The sequence below is a fragment of the Misgurnus anguillicaudatus genome, chromosome 4, assembly GCF_027580225.2.
Source record: "Misgurnus anguillicaudatus chromosome 4, ASM2758022v2, whole genome shotgun sequence".
Lineage (NCBI taxonomy): Eukaryota > Metazoa > Chordata > Actinopteri > Cypriniformes > Cobitidae > Misgurnus > Misgurnus anguillicaudatus.
In genome coordinates, this window is record NC_073340.2 from 17,998,102 (window position 1) to 18,021,239 (window position 23,138).

The 23,138-nt window shown below is 38.6% G+C and overlaps 2 protein-coding genes across 2 annotated transcripts in view; one reads left to right on the forward strand and one right to left on the reverse strand.

Annotated features, from left to right (window-relative positions):
- The window catches only part of zc3h7bb (zinc finger CCCH-type containing 7Bb), a 497,977-nt gene that overhangs the window by 443,043 nt on the left and 31,796 nt on the right, over positions 1–23,138 (forward strand). The gene's annotated exons all lie outside the window — the stretch shown is intronic.
- On the reverse strand, positions 1,153–22,207 carry sh3bp1 (SH3-domain binding protein 1). Its single transcript, XM_055176414.2, has 18 exons — positions 21,966–22,207; positions 13,136–13,178; positions 12,930–13,034; positions 12,090–12,166; positions 9,992–10,103; positions 9,831–9,907; positions 9,160–9,247; positions 8,191–8,259; positions 7,619–7,709; positions 7,388–7,524; positions 7,126–7,237; positions 6,842–6,923; positions 6,668–6,748; positions 4,176–4,289; positions 3,985–4,082; positions 3,177–3,321; positions 2,809–3,056; positions 1,153–2,731 (listed from the first exon to the last, which is right to left on the reverse strand). Exons 1-18 carry the CDS (start codon positions 22,010–22,012, stop codon positions 2,439–2,441), a joined length of 2,019 nt encoding a protein of 672 aa, XP_055032389.2. The 5' UTR covers positions 22,013–22,207; the 3' UTR covers positions 1,153–2,438.

Sequence of the window (23,138 nt, forward strand, 5' to 3'; positions counted from 1 at the left end):
ATACATCCCTCTATCATCTGTGTGCGTGCACGTAAGCGCTGGAGCGCGCTGCGACGCTTCGATAGCATTTAGCTTAGCCCCATTCATTCAATTGTACCATTTAGAGATAAAGTTAGAAGTGACCAAACACATCAACGTTTTTCCTATTTAAGACGAGTAGTTATACGAGCAAGTTTGGTGGTACAAAATAAAACGTAGCGCTTTTCTAAGCGGATTTAAAAGAGGAACTATATTTTATGGCGTAATAGCACTTTTGGGAGTACTTCGACTCGGGGCAGTAACACCCTCCCTCTCCCATTATGAGAGGGAGAAGGGGAGCGGACCTTTCAGGCGAGTCGAAGTACTCCCAAAAGTGCCACTACGCCACAAAACGTAGCTCCTCCTTTAAATCCGCTTAGAAAAGCGCCACGCTCCATTTTGTTCCACCAAACTTGCTCGTACAACCACTCGTCTAAACAGGAAAAACGTTGATGTGCTTGGCCACTTCCAACTTCATCTCCAAATGGCACAATTGAATGAATGGGGCCAAGCCAAATGCTATCGAAGCGCCGCAGCGCGCTCCAGCGCCCACGCGCACACACACAGATGACAGAGGGATGTATCAACAGTTCTTAGTTAAGGTAATAACATATTTTAATATTGAAGATGAGTAGACTATTCCTTTAACAGTAAACTCTGATTACGCATTAGATTATGCGAGTATCTGGCAAATGCAAGCGTCTCTTTTACCATAAACCCTGCAGCAGGCACTTATTTTGACAAGACACGTGATGCACATAGGATCACTCGACGCGCAGAACACATATCTTGAAAGTACGAACCACACACATGACGGGGCATGTTGTGACGAACTTCGCATTGTGCGGCCTCGAAAAAAAGAAGTCACCGGCCGCCACTGCTAACCATAGCCCATAAATAAATGAAATAAAATAAATACTGTAAATAAATGAAACCAAACACTTTGTTATCACTTTTGACTCTGCTACTGGTGAAATATCATACATCTCCCAAGTTATTTTGTCAAAAACAGCGTAAACAATTTCAAGTTTATTTGGCTAGATGTGACTATAGGCTCTGGTGAAATTCCTGTCCTAAACAGTGAAATTATGCTATTGCATCATTGGGAAATGAAAACAATGAAACTACAATGACTGTCAGTGTCACAATTGCTTTTATTACATGATAAATATCTGCCGATCAGCACAGTATTCATTAACATTTTATGATCCCCACTATGAAAATATGATTAAATATTAATATGAATTCATTTGAATTTCTGTCAAGTTGAAGTCTCCATTCCCTTAATCACATGATATAATATGTACATAATGTACGTATGTGCAACTTTGCACAAGAATTTTACAAAATACCAATGTATGTTACCTTTTTCATTAAGTTTTCATTAAAACAAGATATAAACGATGTCAGCTTTAAAAGATTTTTGTTGACATAATAAGCACTCGCTAACCCTCATACATAAAATATGCATTTTGCTCTGTTAGCCTTTACAAAACCTGTATCTCTACAGCAGATGAACGAAACACAAGAGGAAGTGCAGTGTCACAAAAACACTGCACAGCTGAAAGCATTAAAGGGATAGTTCACCCAAAAAAATTAAAATCCTGTCATCAGTTACTCATTTAGATTTAACAGTGGCGGCTCGTGACTGCTCATCCGAGGGGCGCAAATTCAAAGTAAGTGTTCGGAGTGTCATGTGTGTTGCTTGTGTTTTCAAAATATGTGTTTGTTCCATCATATTAACCATGTGCATCACACGTTTTGTCAAAACAAGTGCCTGCTGCATCAAGTCAAACTGTTTATGATAAAAGAGACGCTCACAAAATACGCACAAGACACTCCCTTAACAATAAACTCTGATTACGCATGAGATCATTCGAGTATCTGGCAAACGCAAGCGTCTCTTTTATCAAAAACCCTTTAGATGCATCTGCAGCAGGCACTTATTTTGACAAGACACGTGATGCACATAGGATCACTCGACACGCAGAACACATATTTTGAAATTACGAACCACACACATGATGGGCTACATACATGTTGTGACGAACTTCGCATCGAGCGCCCTCAAAAAAAGAAGTCACCGGCCGCCACTGACATTTAATGTTTATAACCAAACCGACCATTCACTTTTATAGTATTCTTGTTTCCTACTATGAAAGTGAATGGGGCTCATGATTGAGACCTTCCACAAAATATCTTCCTTCGTGTTCATCAGAATAAATAAATGTATACAGGTTTGTAGTAGTAAATGATGATAAAATATTCATTTTTTGGGTGAACTATCCCTTTAACCAGTAAATACTGCACCTGAAGTCAAAGGATCCAAAATAAAGATTTACAAGATTGAGCTTACTATCAAAAGAAAGCGTTAGGTTTCATGTGTTCATTCTCCAGCTGTACACTTCCTTTTCAAAGACTTACTGAGCTGGAAAGGAAAGTTGCTTGCTCAGTGGTTGGGGTGGTGGTGGTTGGGGAGGAGGGACTTTGGGTCTTCTGCCTTGGGTTTTCTTTTGTGGTCCAGTTTCAGGCAACGCTGGCAGTTGTGTTTGGGTGGTTTCAGGCTTGTTTAAAGCCAGTGGTTGTACCTCAGAGACTCTGGGCAGAGGAACTGGGATAGCTCTTGGTTGATTTAATGGTGACCCTCCTGTCTGGCTCACGGGAGAAACTTTGCTGAGGTTTGATGTCTTTTGCTGCATGAAGGACCTCCTTGCTGTAATGCAAAAAATAGGAAATTTAGCTTTCCCTGTAATAACAACACAAAGAAGAGCTTCAGACAGAGCAACATACGTTTATAAGGAAACCCGATCTTCAGTGAGGGCTCTTGGAACTGGGAAGGTTCCTGAGTGGGCTCTGATTGGCTGGAGGGGTGGTTGGATGGCGGGTGTACAGGAGTGTACCGGGGAAGAGGAGTAGGGATGTGATTCTGTGCAGGTGGCTGAGGTGCTGGATCTGGATCATTGTTGTCCCACACAGAAGCGTCACGATTCATCTGAGTAGTTTTGAGTGTCACCCCAAAGTCCTCAGATGAGGTTGAACTGAAATAGTAATAGAAACGTAACATGGTATTATATAAGATTAGATATTTTTGTATTACAAGTTGGTTAGTTAGTTGAAAACCATGACTTTGTAGGAAACCACCGAGAAAGTCTCAGTACCTGTCTGTGTGTGAGAGGGAAAGTGGGCCAGTGGGAGAGGGGGCCGGGGGAAAGACGCTGTCAGAAAGAGACCTCTCGGATGTTGCTGGAATCACATCTTGCAAATCTAAGCTTGAATGTGACTCTGTGATCTTAAAATCAGCATCTAAAATCAAACAAATTAGGGAAATTTATAGCTGTTTTCACGGCATACACAGCAATGTTTTGTGACCCACTGATATGCACGCGCAGCTTTGTTCAATGCAATGACAATTTCTACTGAAACTGGAAGTTAGGGTGGGGCATATTGACTCTCTTTTCCCCTTTTAAAATAGCCAATAGCATTTAGTTTACATCACAGCCTGAAATCCGATGAGAAGCTGAAGTGCAGAATGATGTCATAAAAGTCATTGATCTGTATTGGCAGAAGTGAGAGACTACGTTTTAAATGCTTACGTCTTCGAAATGTGAATTGTGTCAATGTTTTGGAGAACGCTAATTTATAAATATGCTTAAGGGTAACATATTTATACAAAAAGCCAAAAAACTTCGATTTTGATTTTATGTGGACTTTAAATAAGCAGTAATGTAAATATTGTCACAGCTGAGGCTTTTTGTATTTATTAAGCAGTTACCACCACTGTTATTTCATAAGTATAATCACAACACCTATTCATTAAAAGATACAGTCCCTAATATACAACAAGAATAATAATCAATGGGTTCTGTGCAGTGTGCAGACTGCTGTAGCTTTGTTTTATCATAAATGCATGCCTATTGACCAATCAGCATCCAGAACTAAGTTAGTAAAACAGTACGGTTCTTGTACCTTCAGGAAAAAGGCTCTTGGAATACTGTATAAGCGGCTCTATGATAGTCACAACTTGCACAGAAGATGCAGACGCCATGTCCAACAAGGAAGTCTCTCTGAATGTAAGAAAGGCAGAGGAGATTACGATCTGACAGCATGCTTTGCAGGTCATGTGATATTTTGTGATTAAACGTATGTGGTGTACTGACCCCTCACAGCGAGGCCAAAGTAGATTAGGACCAAGCACTATGGCAATGTTACTGGGGGTCATTTTATTCACTTTTTGATACTCTGATAAGTGTGACAGAAACTGCACAAGGTACCTGAGAAAGAGACAAAAACATTTGGGTTAAATAGGAACATTATAAGACACAGCCCAAGTTTTCTAAAGTCATGTAATAGCTTTGCGTAAATAACCTCAAACAAAGCTATAATATTTTTCCTGAGAATTAGGTAGTGCATTAAATCAAATGCAGTTTAGGTTTAATAAAAAATAAAAATACGGAACCACGATGGGCACAGGCAAGGCACACATGAAACATTACATTCAACAACTGACATAAGACAAATGTAACACTAGGACTACATATGCACATGGGCTAACAAGACACACCTGGGGAGACAATTAACAGGAGAACCAATCAACAAAAGAACTACGTTGAACTACAAACACAGGTCTGGCAGGGCAGGATGCCAGGGCAGTGCCAGCAGGTCTGGCAGCCAGGGAGGAGTCCACAGAGTCAGGAACCAGGGAGGAGCCAGTGGACGCAGAGACCAGAAAGGACCCGACAGAGCCAGAAACTAGGGAGAATCCAGTGGAGCTAGAGACCAGGAAGGAGCCATGGGGACCAGGGAGGAGACTGGAAGCAGGATGGAGCTGAAAAACAGGGTGGTGCCAGTGGCGACGGAAACCAGGGCAAAGCTGGAGACCTAGGTTGGTGCTGGAGGAGACTTGAACGATGGCAGAGCTGGAGACCAGGGTGGTGCCGGTAGAGACAGGAACCAGGAAGGACCCAGGGACTAGTGTACGCCCATTTTAGCTGGGACAGGGAACACAGGGAGTTCAGGAGGAGTAGTGGCCAGGACAGGGAATTTAGGAACGGCCATCTTGGCTGAAATGAAGAGTGCCGGGAACTGGTGAACAACCGTCTCGACAAGATCAAAGAGCAAAAGAATCTCAGAAGAAGTCATCTTGACTGTGACAGGAATCTCTGGACTTAGGAGTAGTAGTGGCCAGGACAGGGAACTTAGGAACGGCCATCTTGGCTGAAACGAAGAGTGCAGGGAACTGGGGAACAGCTATCTCGACAAGATCAAAGAGCACAAGAATCTCAGGAGAAGTCATCTTGGCTGTGACAGGAATCTCAGGAAACTCAGGAGTAGTAGTGGCCAGGACAGGGAACTTAGGAACGGCCATCTTGGCTGAAACGAAGAGTGCAGGGAACTGGGGAACAGCTATCTCGACAAGATCAAAGAGCACAATCTCAGGAGAAGTCATCTTGGCTTTGACAGGAATCTCAGGAGACTCAGGTTCAGTCATCTTGACCCTGACAAGAAGTTTTGGATTGGATTTATGCCTACAGCGATCTCGGGGGGAACCATAGAGCAGTGTGTGGCCCAAACACCCCACAAGGCCATAGCCACCACAGGAAGAACTGCAGATAGTGGACAGACCTCTGACACCTCTGAGAATGCTGGACTTCAGACCACCGGACTTGACGTCTAAGGGACCACCTGAACACCAGCTGCCTGCACAGCACTCACACACTGTGCCTCAAATCTAGAGAGGCGGTCATGTTGTAAACTGGCTCTGGAGAGGCGGGAATGTTGTCAGCTGGCTCTGGAAAGAAAGCCTCCACAAACACAGAACCTGCCACTATTAACGTAGGGCCTCCAGGCTTTTGTGACTGGCCCGGCTCTAGAAAATGTTTAGGGGGAGCTTCCTCCTCCACCTTGCCTACTGTGAGAGATCCAAGCAGTGAAACGGAGAAAACGACCCAAGAGGACCATATGCCGGGTTAGGTTATCATGGTGAGCCTGATTTAATCCATAACAGAACAAGTCCATTAACATTAAGTTTGATTAGGTTGGTTAAATTAGCAATGTCAGTTGGCTGGGGAGACAATTAACAGGGGATCCATTCACCAAAAAACTTAAATAAACTACAAACATGATACAGGAAACAATAACTCAAAAGGAACCCACAGAACATGAACATGTGACGGTAGAGCACAAGTAATAAAACAAGGTAGTTTCACATTTGGGCTCAGGGGCCACCTACCAGCAAACCAAGGTACTGCAAAAGTTTGAGATTAACAAGAAGGTTTTTACACAGTTTTTAAATAGAGTTTTGTCAATGTATCAGTTCCATTGTTTTGTCTCAAGAAGCACACCAGTATTGTTTTTGTGCGGTATGTTTGTAAAAACTACTTAAATAGCCTAGTCCTGGATTAACCTCCTAAGACCTGGATGTCCACATATGTGGACATAATTTTTTTTGTTTGCACCATAATACTTAATTCTTATTAACTGGAACCTGTTGTACATAAACGTGGACAATTACACTGCTTCATGTTCAAAGAAAATGTACTGGTTCTTCCTGGTTCTACCAAAATAGCTGGAAGAAATCTAAAGAAAAGACAAACCAAAGCTCGGGACTGAGGAGGTTAAAGGAACCGCCCAATAGAAGTTAAAAATAAACCTGAGGTTGTTGTAGTTGTCTGTGGGAAGTTTTTGCAGCGCCGCCCGTAACAGATTTAGTTTTTCTTCTGTTTCTTTTTCTCTGACAACAAAAAAAGTATGAAAACAATAAATATAGTGAATCTTTAAGATCAGTATCTGAGTTGAACAACAAACAAAACAACTACAGACTCACCCTGCAGCCCTAAACCAGTCATTATACAATTCAAATGTCATGAGCGGTTCAGGCAACTCTCTCAGATAACATTTAAGAGCCCCTGAAAACGAAACGAACAAAACTTTAGGTTTTCTTTTGTACTTTGCCGCCTCAACCTCACCACACTTTGCAACCACATTTGTTTGACCTACAATGCACTTTTGTCCAGTTGTCAAAGTGTCAGCTAATGAATCATCAAATGCACCACTAAAATAAAAAATAAATTAAAATAATAATAATAAAAATCCAATTGTGGCTTCTACCTGCTACAGCATGAGGGTCACACTTAAACTCATTTTGGTCGACTGTCCCGGAATCCAGACAGCTCTTTAGTCTTTTCATAACAGACGCACCAGCTGCTAGCCTGAACAAACCCTAAATAAGGATGTTAAAAAGAGATAGTGAAACGAGATATATAGGACAAAGTTAGTTATGTGGGTGTGCATATATGCAAGTGGGTGCGGATGTGCATCTGTGGTCAACTGCGTTTAAATAGTCGCGTGTGTGGGCAAGCCGAAACCGTACCTCCTCTTTGAGTCCTGTACGCATCAACATGCTCACACACTCCTCAATTGGTACAGCAATCTTTCGATTACATCTCTGAAGGTGCGACAGTAGGGGTTCTCCAAATACCTTATTTTCTGATAAATTCACTTGAGGCTCTATATCGAAATAAACAAGTGCACACTATATGACAATGTTGTCTAGAATGGATGGCAACGTATTTACAGTAGATAACACTTTTCCTCTGCTCACCTGTGTGGCTGTGGCTCTCTTTAAGCTCAGATATGTTTCTCTCCAAAAATTCATAAGAGGCCTTGTGATATTCAGATTGAAGCTCCAGAAGCTGTCAGAGAAGTTTATTTAGAAGTCTATTTATAGTGGCTCAATGTGTCAGACCAGATATAAATGCATTTGAACTCATCTGCATAAGCACATGTGTGGCCCAATATCAGAGTATGTGCACCTATACCCAGCAAGCAATTTTAAAGATTTTTAATAGCTGTTTCTACACAACCCAGACGTCTAGCGAGCATTTAATTGACGTCTAACATTTCACTTTGTGATCCTTGTTGACGGGATATTATACATCTCGCAGGTTATTTTGGCAAAAACGACGTAACCACATTCAAGGTTATTTTTGGAGCAAAGTTGGTTACTCATTGCCAGACTATATTGGGTCTATATTTAACCTAGCTGGTCGAATGACGTTATTGTTTGCTAGGTATCTGTACCTTGCTGTGTAGCTCTTCCTGTACTTTTGTGTATGCAATGTGCTATATAACTAAACATGCCTTGCACCTTATAATGAAGGTATAGGTACTCACACGGATAAAGTAGCTGGCATACTCATCCTCTTTAGTAGCAAAATGATAAAGATCTGCAGAGTACTGATCCTGGAAGCAAGAATAATTTTTGCATTAAATTAAAACCAAAGCCAAATGTTGGCTTTGCAAAACTTTGTATAAGGGTTTGTTAAGAGTTTTTACAACATATACAGTGGTGTGAGAAGTGTGGGCCCCCTTCCTGATTTTTTTGCATTTTTGTCACACTTTAATGTTTCAGATCATGAAACTAATTTAAATATTCATCAAAGATAACACAAGTAAACACAGCATGCAGTTTTTAAATGAAGGTTTTGTTATGAAGGGAAAACAAAATTCAAACCCACACGGCCCTGTGGGTCAACAGTTTTTTTACACCACTGTAGTTGCATGCTTTTTAGCCGTTTATCATGAATAAATACCTATTGGTAGAGAAGCACATTATTATTAAGCACATTATATTGGAAAGATGAGGAATGTGAGTGAGCCAGATTTTAAAACCCATTGGCCCAATCATGTGAACCAATCACTGAGCTTGCAGTCTTGTGTGTCTAGCTAATCTTACCATGTGGGTGACAAAACCCAGAGGTATATAAAGAGCACAGATGCAAAAGCACCTCCGTCAAAAACAAGATGACGATATTAACCGAATGCTCTCGGCACGTATTACACGTTCATTGAATACTTTTACTTCAAAACCACTTAATCCCACTCTCAGGTCATTCAGAAATAGCAGTTTGTTGGCAGAATCTGTTAAGAGTCTGATAAAAAAATCTCATTTTAAAAAAATCATGTCAGACACACTGAGGGGTTTGCATCTGAGCCATTTATAATTGTGGTCTACATGCAAAATACTTTAAAAAAAAAATCATTTCAGGTTTAATGGTTCTGGCTAAAAAAGTATAAAACAAATCAACTTTGCAGTAAAATATATGCACTCACAGTTAACATGTATGAATTGGGTTTGTATACCTTAATGGACTCCAGTCTTTTCCAGGCCTCCTCTAAATCTTCTCTAAGACCATCCTGCTTGGCTTGTGGACCTGTGCTGGTTTGAGATCTTCAAAGAAAAGGGCACATATTATGAACACATTGAACTTAGTCCCAGATACATGACTGAAAACAGCTTGCACTGAAATATATAAATCTTGAAATATATCAGTACAATTGTTTTTTTTCTCAAGATGAACACCAGTAATATTTTTTGTGATGTATTTTTGTAAAATCTACTCATAATTAAAGGAACAGTATGTAGGATTGTGGCCAAAACTGGTACTGCAATCACAAAACTTGTGGCTAAAACTGGTACTGCAATCACACCACTAATGGCCAATATACAACATGACAACACAAACATCAGTTGAGGGCTGCAACTCTACTTTTTAAATGACAATATCCTGGCCAGATCATTGTTGTCATTGATATAAGTATTTGAAATTAAAATGATTTCTTATTGTCTAGTGACATATCAGGGCCATTTTATGATTAATTGACATAAATTTCTTACATACTGTTCCTTTAAGCCCTAGTCCAGGTTTAATCTAAACCTGGTCATGAGAAACTATCTCATTATGTTAATATGATGTAGGCCTAACTAACAGTTGACTTAAATTGGTGGTCACATAAATCTACAAAATATTCACCTGACCCGAGCACTGTTCCAGTCTGTTGTAAGTTTAGCAAACTGTTTCTTGTTTTTTAAGATTTCCGGTAGGTCCTCCTGCATGGACAGCAATGGTAAAGATCATGAATGTTGACTGTTTTAGTTCGTGTTATGTTTGTGGTAAGAAAATTGCTACTGTACCTCACTGAGCTTATTTAGGGGCACAAGTACGTCTTTCTCCAACTTCATCTCAAAGTCAGCCAATGTCCGTGCCAGATAATTTTGCATGAAGCAGCACATTTCCAAAACTTTTCTGTAGGAAGGCAAAACTGGGTGGGCTTAGAAACTTGACCTTCTTGTTAAAGTGACACTCCACTTTTTTTGAAAATAGGCTCATTTACCAGCTCCCCTAGAGTTAAACATTTGATTTTTACAGTTTTGTAATCCATTCAGCCGATTTCCGGGTCTGACAGTACCACTTTTAGCATAGCTTAGCATAATCCATGGAATCTGATTAGACCATTAGCATCACACTCAAAAATAATCAAAGGGCTTTGATATTTTTCCTATTTAAAACTGGACTCTTCTGTAGTTACATCGTGTACTAAGACAGTAGAAAATGTACTCTCAGTCTGGCGTAATAATCAAGGACTTTGCTCCTGTAACATGGCTGAAGGAGGGTCAATGATATTACGCAGTGCCCGAAAATAGTCCCCTTGGTAACTTTCAATAGCAAGGGACTATTTTCGGGCACTGCGTAATATCATTGACCCTCCTCCAGCCATGTTACATCAGCAAAGTCCTTGATTATTACGCCAAAAAGAAAGTATAGTTCCTAGCCATATCTGCATAGAAAATCTCAACTTTTAATTTTCTGTCGGTCTTGGTACACGATGTAACTACAGAAGAGTGAAGCCTCAAACAAGAAAAACATCCAAACTCTTATCTTTGAGCACGATGCCAATGGTCCAACAAGATTCAATGGATTGTGCTAAGCTATGCTAAAAGTGGCACCGCCAGACCCGGAGATCGGCTGAATAGACTCCAAAACGGTAAAAACCAAACGCCCAACTCTGTGGGAGCTGGAAAATCAGCCCACCCCCAAAAAAGTGGAATGTCCCTTTAAGCCTGGAATACACTGCAGGATTTTTGCACTCCTATAAGATCATTACCTTATCACACTGTGCGACATGGATCGTTTAAACTAAAGCATGTAGACTGTACGATGATGACACGGAGGCTTCGGTGGCTGCGTCACACATCAGCATGCGCTAGTGGTAAACAAATACCGGTACGCAGGTCGTAGCAGCAAACACACTGTGCGGTGATCATGCTGAATTTCTGACACTATCAGAAATCTATCGTAGGCTATATCTTTTGACGCAAGACCAGAAAAATTGCCGTCTTTAAACCTCTCTCTGTACGACATAGGACCACAGATGAAGAGCCACGATCACAGAAAGCGCGACGATTGTTTCACGATGGCAATCTTTCGTCTGGGACAGCCGAAAATCGTGCAATGTATCCCGGGCTTTAGAGTGCATACTGTGGCCTTAAAGGGATAGTGTACCCAAAGATTTAAAAGATCACGTTCTTTCTAATCCCATTTTTTGAAACCTAATTAGTGTGTAATGTTGCTATAATAGCATAAATAATACCTGTAAAATGATAAAGCTCAAAGTTTACTGCCAGGCGATATATTTTCTTTAACAGAATTTGCCTTTTAAAGCCTACAGCGAATGGCCGATTTGGACTACAGTCCTCTACTTCCTGCTTTAATGACGTCACTAGAACAGTTTTTTGACTAAACTCCGCCCACAGGAATACTTCAGTCGACAGCTAAGCTAACGGCAAGCTAAGCTGCTATCGAATAACAACACACTAAACAAGCTACACAATCAGAACTCGATACATATTTCTGAAGGAGGGACTTCATAGAACAAGGAAGACATCAGCCGTTTTTAGGACAGTATAAACAGCGCTATACAGTGAAACATGTTACACGTGAAACATAAACACGTTATATTGTGCACCGTAAACACAATCAAAGCTTCAAAAACACAGAAAGAAAGGAAGATTTTCCGAGCAATGTTTGTAACCAAACCGTTTTTGAGCACCACTGACTTCCATACTACTATTTTCTTACTATGTAAGTCAATGGTGCTTCTGTATCCTGCTTTATTACAAATATCCTTTCAGCAAAGCAAAGAAAATGTATACAGGTAACAACATAAGGGTAAGTACATTTTGGGTAAACTGTTCCAAAATGTAGGGTAACATTTCCTGACAGAATACTTGCCTAATAGAAGATTCACCATCGAAATCCTTAAAGCTCTCGGCCATACTAACAGACAGCATCATGAGCGGTAACTTTTTCTGTAAAGGAGGAAACATAAGAGTGTGAATGAGGAAAATAAGGAAGTCTTACGGTATCTGCTATAGCATATTGTTTGTACTTCCACTTTTGTAATTGTCTATTTAAATTCTCTTACATAAACATCATAAGTAAGAAAGAGTACAGTAACAATGCCACACAACCGAGGAGAGGAGAACCGAGCAAATATGTATACCAGTATTCACATTTCAAATAGCAGACACTTTTACTGAAAACTACTTGCGAAGGAAAGTGTTTCATCTTATAGAGAGGCAAAAAGGAGAAGTGTCATCCAAAGTTTGTTAAAGGTTGCAAAGTTTTTACATTTCTGAAAAAAAACTAGAGAAAATATTTTTTCATAGTTTTTTTTTAACTTAAGAAGAGCTTTTTTCTTTTCCACATTCAATCTTACAAAATGACATGGTGAATAAGGGTCTGTATTTTGCACTCCTTTAAAGCAGTGTGACTAAACAACTCCAGACCCACACAATAAACTCAGATTCAAACAGATTCATTGACTCTCCTTTATCCCTAAACCAGAGATTAAGTTTCTTGAGAAAGTAGTCGAACAAATCAGTCGGTATTGGAAGAAATCCCACCTCCATCCACTGTAGCAATGTTTCATGTGGACGATTCTTCTTAGCCAAAGCGGTTTCATTCATCTCTCTGAATGTTACATACTGTATTTCTCATATAGCCCACAGTTTGTGGTTAATCCGCCTCAAAATCCATGCCAACTCATGACTAAATAAGAGATCAGTTTACCATTCGTCGCTCAGAGTCCAGTCCCAGCTGACTTTGCAGGCAGCCCGCCAGCTTTTTATGAATGATCTGGGCAGCTTTTCTTGCTGGCTCAACACGCTGTTCCACCTTGGGACATTTAAACAAGTTAATTTACATGGCTCTGCATTTATGTACTGTAAGCACACGTAAGGTTAAGGTGTTCAGGTGTAGTAGTATTAGTGACCTACCAAAACCAGATCATCTGTAAGTAGGTCAGTTGCATCTTGTGACCTATAGAATAGAGGCACATATTAGCTTCCACAGATAATTTACAAGTGGTATAGATGGTTTCAGCAGTAACAACATAAACAAACGGCTTTTGTGGACTAAATGCATCTTTGGGTAGACTTTCACAATAATACATCAATAACAACAGAGTCCTTTTACAGCAGTTTATTACTGATAACAAGGGAAATAAATGACAAGTAAATTACTTGTATACAGGTGATTCTCACGAAACCATTGAAACACCACGGCACTAATTATTTTAGCTTTAAAATGTGTAATATAGTAACATTAAAAAGCATCAGAATTAATACAAAACTGTGTTCTACCTTGCACAATGTGTGATTTCAACATAAGAATTTATAATTGTAAATTTTATCTCATTTTCTGCTGAAATTCTCATTACCGCAATGTGTCCGGCTGTGTTTGAACATGCGTTATGTTGTAATTTAATCAAATTAACACAAAAATATTAAGAAAAAAAATTTATGTTTTGCTAGACTACTTTAGATGACAGAAAAAATATTTACTGAATATTCATGTATAATAATAATGAAGAAAAATTAGGAAAATGATGTGTCCATGCCTGATGTTCTCATCCTCCGCAACACTTTTTGAGAACAGTTTAAGCACACATATAGAATTTTAATAAAGTTTGATTTTGAGTGACCAAGCACATGGACCAGTTACTTCAAGATGGCTACCAGGTAAGATCATTTTTTTACAGTTAATTTGAAATATTGTCTTGTCAGAATGCTTACACGACATTTTGATTATCATTACCGCAACAGATGCTTATTAAATGTTTATTTAATTAATAGAAGCATAATACTTTGATTTTAAATGTATGTGCAGAATCTCCAAATTATGTTCTTTCAGGTTTGTCATGTCATTTTGAAAATATGTCAGTGTTGATGACGTTTTCTGACTGTTGCGGTAATGAGATTTTTTAGGACTAATTTTTAAAATTATGTTACAAAAAGTGTTAAATGATAAGTAAAAATTTTTAAATTAATGTTCCCATTTACTCCAGACTTTGTTTTTCAATGTCTGGTGGGAAAAAAAGTAAATTTAAGCAATTTTTACATTTTCATGCTTGACATTTTTAAAACCAAGTTTTCGTGAGAATCACCCATACATATATCATATCTAACACGCAGTTTTGGCAGATCCTGGAGCTGTAGGTAGGATTTTGACTGTACTAAATATACTATAATATTTGTAGATATTTAGGAAATATGCTAAAGGGATAGTTCACCCAAAAATGAAAATTCTGATTTACTCACTCTAATTTTGTTACAAACCTGTATAAATGTCTTTGTTCTGATAAACACAAAGGAAGATATTTTGAGAAATGTTTGTAACCAAACCATTTGTTGACCCCATTCACTTCCATAGTATTCTTTTTCCCTACTATAAAAATTTATGGGGTCCACGAACGGTTTGGTTACAAACATTTCTTAAAATATCTTCCTTCGTGTTTATCAGAAAAAAGAAATGTATGCAGGTTTGTAACAACACGAAAGTGGGTAAATGATGGCTGAATTTTCATTTTTGGGTAAACTATCCCTTAAGTTCACATATCTGTTTCTCCAAAAAAACAACAACGCTGTAGCCAGTTATTCCCTTTTTGAAACTGAGACAGTTCCTTACTGTCTGATTTTGTTGTGGTCTGTGTGACTGCCAATTTACCCAAAAGTGTATTTCGACAGCTCGGTTGCCAGTTATTACGGTTGCTCAATAAATGAGACCGCAATTGGCAATAAATGCGACCTCCGGTGAACGCAACCTCCGAAATGAGCCGCAGATTGAGTTATAAAAATCCAGACAACAAAAAAAACATTGCAACCGTAAAAATGAGCAGATAAGCTTATGCTTTCCATCTTTAGTTCTTTAGTATGTGTCTGATGGAAAACTGTCAGCAATCGTTTGAATTTAGACTGCGATACCAACTTCAGTCACTAGATGTTAATCCGACATACAGTTTCTGTAAACTAAATACGAAGAGCTTAGATGCTAAAGCCACTAAATGCCACCTCTGTCAAAAGTAAAATATTCATTAACGATATTGAGTGAATGCTCTTTGCACGTATTATACATTAATCAAATAAATTATTTTCAAAGCCACTTATTTACTCCCACAGGCAATTCATAAATAATGCGCCAAACGCCAGGCCACGTGTATTTTCGGATAAGTATAAAAGTTAACGACAGCATGCGAAACGACTGTAGATCACAATGAAACTTGGTTGCCTTGTGAGTACTTGGACCTGAATACAACCCGAATGTGACAGTGATATGAATCACAGCGCCCCCTAATGTGTGGTTCAGTTCTGACATTTAGCATTTGCAGTGTTTCTAGTTGCATCTTTAGTGATTTTGCAACTTTTTACTGTCTTTTCCTAAGTAGTGGGTTTTTTTTAGAAGTGAAGGTTTGTGCAAAAAAGCTTGAAAGACAGTCAAATTTGTGAAATACCAATGAAATGACTAAAGTGACATTTGTGAAAGGCATTTCAGTAACTGACTAACATTTTCATTGCCATTAAAGTGAAATCAATTACCTAAACATAAGAGCCTGTTAAAAAACTGTCATTTACAAGTAAACATGTCATATGCACTAAGAGCAGGGGTTCTCAAAGTCCGGAACTCCGGATCCGAACCCGAAAGGAATTTGATCCGGACCCACGTTCACTTCATTGCAAGTGTATTAATTTCTATGTGATTGATTAAATGTGTGCATTTGCTACTTTAAATATGCATATTAAACTTGTAAATTATTCGGGTTTTTTTTAGCTTTAAGGGTATTCCTGGTCCGAACATAAAACGAGTTATTTAAAAACGTTCTGTGTGACGCTGTAGCCATCACACCCAGATATTATGCACAGCTATTTCATGTACTACGGCTTCATAACTCCTTACATGCATTTGAAAAAGCAACACTCGTCAAACATAATCATTATACATATTCTTTATTATCATGAAAATACCTGTAAAGGTTTGAAGAAAAGCAATATAACAGACCTGCAAACTCCTCAGAGAAAAAAGGTGACAGTGTCAAGCGGGGGGGGGGGGGGGGGGGGGGGGTGTACTTTTGGGGCGGTTACCCCAGCTCTATTCTTTGTGTGATTTGAATATGATTCTGGACGTGACTTAACAAAAATCACCATACTTTAATCAAAAATCAATGTTAAAACATCCTTGAAGCTTAAGGAGAATGACACATTTAATATTTTACAAATGTTTTTATTTACAACTCACGGAAACACCTGGAAGTGTTGTGAAGCATGACACTGAAATAAAAAATAACAAGAGACAGACAGAAATAAAAAAATACATATATATTTTGCCGATGTTCGTGCGACAGAGCCACTTTGTCCTCAGCCAGCATCTGTGCAAGGATGACGATGACGGGCCATTGTGAATGGCAGTGAGTGCTCCACCAAAGTGCCCAGAACCATTGCCTGAAAGTAAATTAAAATAATTAAAATATAACCTTGCAAACTATCATACATAGGACTAATATGATAAAACAACGTGTCTCCATACTGTATGGCTGATATGCAGTGAATATCAACATACATTTCTGTTCAATAATTATTATAATAATGCATTTTATATGTAGGGCTCCTTACATTGAATAAACAATCTCAAAGTGCTAGTGTTCATAATGTAAATTCAACTTACAACATAATGTAAAGATTTCATTGACAGACTTTGATGCAAAATGTAGCCCTTTATTATACAGAAATTTGCTGTTGGTGTATTAGCCCTGTTGTAAAAAATTACTGTTTACCAGGTAAACAGCCACCAGGAATAAACGGGGCTAGGCTAAATCACATTCACAACGCGATGTACAAAGATTAAGTGCATGCATTTAAAAAAGATAGGTATGTATTAATTAGTTTAAGTTGAGGTAAGAACATAGTAAAATATTGAAAAACGGTGGGTTTTCATTTAACATTACTCTCGCATCAGCTATTGTGTAAACATTTACCCACATCACGAATGACTGCCTGGCCTGCGCAAGCGCGCACGCCAGCCACCGTAATGAAGTTATAGAGGGTTTTCACCGACGTCACGTTCTGGGCGGTAACCCGGATGCGCGGCCATCGTGGAGGCACTCGGTGTAAAGAACTGAACGGAGTACAATGGAATATTATGCGCTTTGGATACTTTAAGTGAATGTAGACATGTCTTAACAACAGAAAACGCGTCCAAGATGCAAAGGCATATAGGGAAGGACTTGGACCACAAGAAAAGGCACGATATTTCGAGAAATTACAATTTATAGGCGATGCAGATTCCTACAAGCTCCCTCTTCTAGGATCTGTGACGACCCGGCGATTCTTCCTTCAGTTGCATATCCCGATATAAGTTAGTGACCTACCTAGTTTTCATGCAGAGCCCATATGTCAATGTCAGCTTTATTTATATAGCAAATTTAAAATAGCCAGTGTCCTACCAAAGTGCTTTACAGTAAAATAAGCACAGTAAAAAATAAAAGCAATAATTGTTTTTACCATTTACTATTAAAAATATTATTATCATTACAATAGAAAATGTGTTATGAGCAATTAAGCACACTGGCATTAAGGCATAGCAGCGCAAATTTTATTTGTGTTTAAGTACATTTTGTGCATACACTAAAGTACATATTAAATACTCTTTAAATAAAGCACAAGTAGAAGCATAATTGTTTTATACTTTATGTACTTCAATCATATTTCTAATACAATACTACCCTTTTTTCTGAGCTTTACCAACCACAAGCGCCGCCTCTGATAATTTCTTGCATTCCTTTCCCTGGTTTTTAATAACTTTTGAATGTCGATAATAATCCAAATGTTTTTCTCAATATGTGCTGTTGGTACCATCTCAAACACGGCAATAATTAACCATTTTCCTTGTCGACGTTCGGCATATACATCAGTGTCTGTGCTCTTTGTGATGCGGAGTGCCTCCAATATGGCGTCTTCCGCTCTGATGACGCGTCGTGAAAACCCTCTATTCAGGGTAACGTTAGCTCAGAATTCGAGTAGTAGCCGTATATCTTGGAACTCAGGGCAGAGCACCCGGGTAACGATAAGCCTAGCTAACAATCGTCCTGCTAAGTTAGCTAACATTAGTCATTTTGCTCGAAGCGTAGGCAAACTTTATGCAAGGGCTACGTTTGTGCATTACTCGGTGTAGACTCGTTCCTAAAAGTACAATATAAGCGGTAGTTAACGCTAATTTAAATCAAGCAAACAAGTAGTTGTTGTTTTTGGTCCAAAAAAGTTGACTTACCTTGAATAAGATGGTTCCTTCACGTTAAAAGTGTCCATCAGACTCGCGTGGTAAGTTAGCCAGGTGTGTCTCTCATCCAAAGGACCGCGCTCGCGCGCTGTCTTCAAGATTCTGAAGGAAGTGCTAAGATTCCGATTGGCCCAGAGAAAAGCAAATGCCAAGATTCCGATTGGCCCAGAGAAGTGTCAATTATAAGAATTATCCAATAATGTTTGGCAATTCTAGCCCGCATGGCATTCAGATAAAGGGCAGCCTCCCGAGCGTCATCGGCCACTTTATAGTTTTTTTTTTGTTTGTTTTTTGCCACTTTATAGGTGCACCCCTAATTCAGGTCAGTGTCTCCGTTTACCAACCACACCTTTTTTGCCATGGCTTATGCATCTGATGGGAGACAAACTGTGCCATTTCTCTAATTAGGTTGCTCTGTATTTTGCACCTGGTTACTTTTGCCATACTTGTGTTTCATGTTTAATATTTTTTACTTTAAAGGACAAGTTCGGTATTTTACACTTAAAGCCCTTTTTCAGATTGTTTATGATAAAATAGAACGGTTTTGACTGAAATTTGGACATATGAGAATTTGCCCCGAGAGTTTTTGGGTGTTGTTTCACCTCCCACCTTTACAATGGGTATAGGTGCACTGGAACAATCCTTCCTAAAATGACTCAAAGAGTGGTCAGGGGTGTTCACTGATATGCTATCACAAAAATTGCTGCAAAATACGCATTCCAAGATTGCGTAAGATTATGTCAAGATTAAAATCAATGTGAAATCAATGAGTGAAATCAAACTTTAATGCTGCTATCTCATATTTAGATTGCAACTTTAGCCTGGATTTTTAGTTCAAATTAAAATTTAAGTAATTTTTCCTGTCTAAAACAACAGTCATATAGGGATAATACTATGTATTCATACACTTCATTCACAATAAAAACAATTTTAAGTCTGTGAGAAGATCAAACATTGCACGTTAACCAAAATGGCATTGGTCACATTTTCGAAAGCCTAAATTAGAGAGTCAGGTCTGGTCTAAAAAAAGACACCGGTAAGAGTAGAGGGGAAGTGGACTGTGATCTGACGCACAAAACTTTTCTATACGCTTTCTCTTTTAACAGCCTTAACGTATCTGTACACTGTGCACTGCTTGGCTTATAGAAATGCTGAGAAGATCATCAAACCAAATTATCACGTCATTAATTATATGTTTTTAAAAGCATAAACACAAGCAAGCACTTTTTTGACACAAAGGAGACAGCTGGCTGTTGTCAGAGCAAATATTAACCTGACCTTAACCTTTGGGGAAAAAAAGTTCAAAATACTCAATTTTTTTGACAATTTAAAGGGACAGTTCACCCAAAAATGTTTCACTTTCACTTTCATGTTGTTTCAAACCTGTATAAACTTTGGCGGCGGGTGACTTATTTTTCGAGGGCGCACGATGCGAAGCTCGTCACAACATGTATTTAGCCCGTCGTGTGTGATTCGTCAAAATATGTGTTTGTCGCGTCAGGTGAACATATGTGCATCATGTCTAAACGGTTTATGATAAAAGTGACGCTTGCGTTGGCCAGATACTGGCATAATCTCATGCGTAATCAGAGTTTAGTGTTAAGGGAGTGTCTTGCGTGCATTTTGTGAACGTGAGCGTCTCTTTTATCATAAACGGTTTTGACGCGTATGCAGCAGGCACTTATTTTGACAAGACACGTGATGCACATGGTTCACATGACGCAACGAACACATATATATTGAAACACCAGCAACACACACGACACTTATTTTGAATCCGCGCCCCTCGGAAGAGCAGTCACCAGCTGCCGCTATTTATAAATATCTTTGTTTTGCTGAACACAAATGAAGATATTTTGAGCAATGTTTGTAACCAAATTTCTTCCTTTGTGTCCAGCAGAACAAAGTAATTAAAACAGGTTTGGAACAATTTCTATTTTTGGGTAAACTATCTCTTTAAAGCAACACTATGTAGTTTCCATGTAAAAATGACTCTACCCCCCACCGCCACTTTCAGAGTGTGCTTATAGCAGCTAGGAGGCTGCTCAGGTTGCAGCAACAGTACAATTTGTCCAGTTAAAAGTTGTTCTATCACTGAAATAATTTTAGAGACATTATTTAAAGGTAAAAAAAACTACATAGTGTTGCTTTAAGGATGGAGGCCTTTCGATATGCTTAAATGGCACAGTTAAAATATCTGCTGGGTACTGACTTTATTCTAACACGGATAAAGTTTCACTAGATTTATACATTCGGCTTGTGGCCTACGTTTTTAGCATCAAATGTCACATAATGTGATACCGTCTCTGGCCTGCTCTGTGTGAGGGGTAAAGGAGTATATTATTATCCTGCTAACCTCATATCAATGTGGGTTGCAACTAGCATCTTATTCTCTGCAACATGCAGATGTGCTCTCCACCCCTTAGAAACTGACACCTTTTATCACAGCTTCCTCTTTGACAATTACCTAATCGTGAGATTTAAATCTAAACAATAAGATATACACATTTGAATAATAACAATAGACGTTTAAATATTGCTGAAAAATATTGTAGGACGTCTGCTATTAACAAAAATATATTAAACCGAAGCATATATATTAATTCAAATAATATAAGAATGGTTTAGAGACACAGCTTGCCCATGTGATTTGTAAACAAATTTATGTAAATAAATAAGAAATAGAGTTTATTGGATAATTTTTACCAAATAAATATTTATAAAATGTAAATTTGTATGTACTTTAGTGGGCAGTTTCCCGAACAGGGCTTATCCTATCTTAACATATATCAGTGCCATTGTTTTGTCTCAATGTGCAAACTAGTATTGTTTTTTGTAAAGTTTGTTTGTAAAAACTACCTAAATGTCCCAATATAACGAAGGCCTATGGATTACTCTTAACCCTGTTCGGGAAACTCCCCCATAATGTGTATTTTGCTTCTTAAATAAAATGCTTTCATTTTTCGTGCGCAAGTTTTTGCAGAGGAAGTATTTATTACTTTTACTTTAAAATATATTCATGTGACAAATATTACATATACATTTTAGCCCCCTCTACCTTATTTTAAGACATGCACACAGTCGATATGCATCTTTGAATGCGAAAGCCTAATATTGGTGTACATTGTTCTGTGCCATTTTGATTTTCAAGTCAAATGCCAAACTTTGTACTTCCCCTGGGTTTAAACAATGAAAGACCAGGAGAAATTACATTAGTCAAGTACAAGAGAAACCTTTCTGTCGTAGATGAATTTACTGTGACACATTCATGAATAACGTTACTGTCACAACAGATTATATAACCAGCCATCATAAAAAAACACAGTTGTTTTTAGAATTATTTAGGAATATAAATAGCATTTGCTACATTGCCCAGACATAAAGATAAATATTGCAAGAATTACCGTAGTAATGCCTTGTTTTGTATGAAACAGTCACAACATTGTACATACACAGCACCACAAACATTATCTGAAAACAACACATGAAAGTACTTACTTCCCCCCATTTCCAAACTGCTTTAAAATGTTAAACTGCTTAAGCATGATTGTGAAGAATCTGTCGCCTCTATGGTCCCCGTATATGTACACGCCTGTCAAGAAGAGGATTGTAGCTTCATTTCATGGAGAATATTTTGAAATTAATGAACAGGCAGAGTCCTTCAGACTTGTTTCAGCAAGAGTTTCAAGTTGACGGCTTCACATTTGTGCACACACCTCATTGACTCCGAGAAAGAGGAAGTTACCAAATGCATGAGGGGGAAAGACATTTTCGTATCATGCCGAAAGTCATGCAGCCTTCGATGGAGTAAATTAAAGTTGATTTATTTGTTATGGGTACAGTACTAAAATTAGTACATTATTAAAAATTATTGAACAAATTTACAGTTACATTGTTATAATGGGCTAATAATAAATAATGTAATTGAAATAATAATATACATAAAAAAGTGAAATATAAATATTCGGTCATTGGTCCATCACAAATCTGAATATTGGGAGGCCTGAGTTCTGTATATTGTGCAAAGTGTAAACTTTTGTATAATTGTTGTATAATCACTGTTGTTGACCATGCTGTTTAAACTGATGGCACTCATTTCCTAATGGTAAGAGAGTTGGGCTTGTCCCCTAAAGGTCACTGGTTCGAGTCTCACGGCTGGGAGGTTGTGACTGTCCCCTATTTCTCCCTGGGCCCTGCAGTTATAGCTGCCCACTGTTCCAGGTGTGTGTGCAAGTGTGTGTTCACTACTTACTGGACGGGTTAAATGCAGAGGTCACATTAAGAATTAGGGAGTTTTCATACATTGGTCATTATGTCACTTTATTTTTTTTACTTTAAATTGGCAAGTTCCTGTAGATCAGATGGTGATAGATTAGAAAAGTTAGATATCAGGCAACATGCATTAAAAAGAAATGCACTACAGAATAAGTGCACTGTATGTCGCTTTGGATAAAGGTGTCTGTGGAATTTGTGAATGTATAATGTAATGCTGCAGAACAGTTTATTTTCTGAGTGGCTGGCAATCACTGAGGCTGCGTCCAACTTGCGGTCTCTGCACTTGACTACGTACATGACGTATTTCCTATATTTGACCTAAGTGTTCTAGTGGACGTGAAGATATCAAGCATGCATGTTGAATTATTCACCCAATGGGACTTACTTAGCAAGTGT

What these genes read in the sequence shown, in the direction of transcription:
- sh3bp1 (XM_055176414.2), bottom strand. Translation starts at nt 22,012, where the DNA reads ATGCTTAAGCAGTTTAACATTTTAAAGCAGTTTGGAAATGGGGGGAA. An exon ending in GACAACTACAACAACCTCAG is followed by an intron (nt 4,290 to 6,667) that starts GTTTATTTTTAA and finishes TCTCTTTCTCAG; the next exon opens with GTACCTTGTGCAGTTTCTGT. An exon ending in CAAGAGCCTTTTTCCTGAAG is followed by an intron (nt 3,322 to 3,984) that starts GTACAAGAACCG and finishes GTTTGATTTTAG; the next exon opens with ATGCTGATTTTAAGATCACA.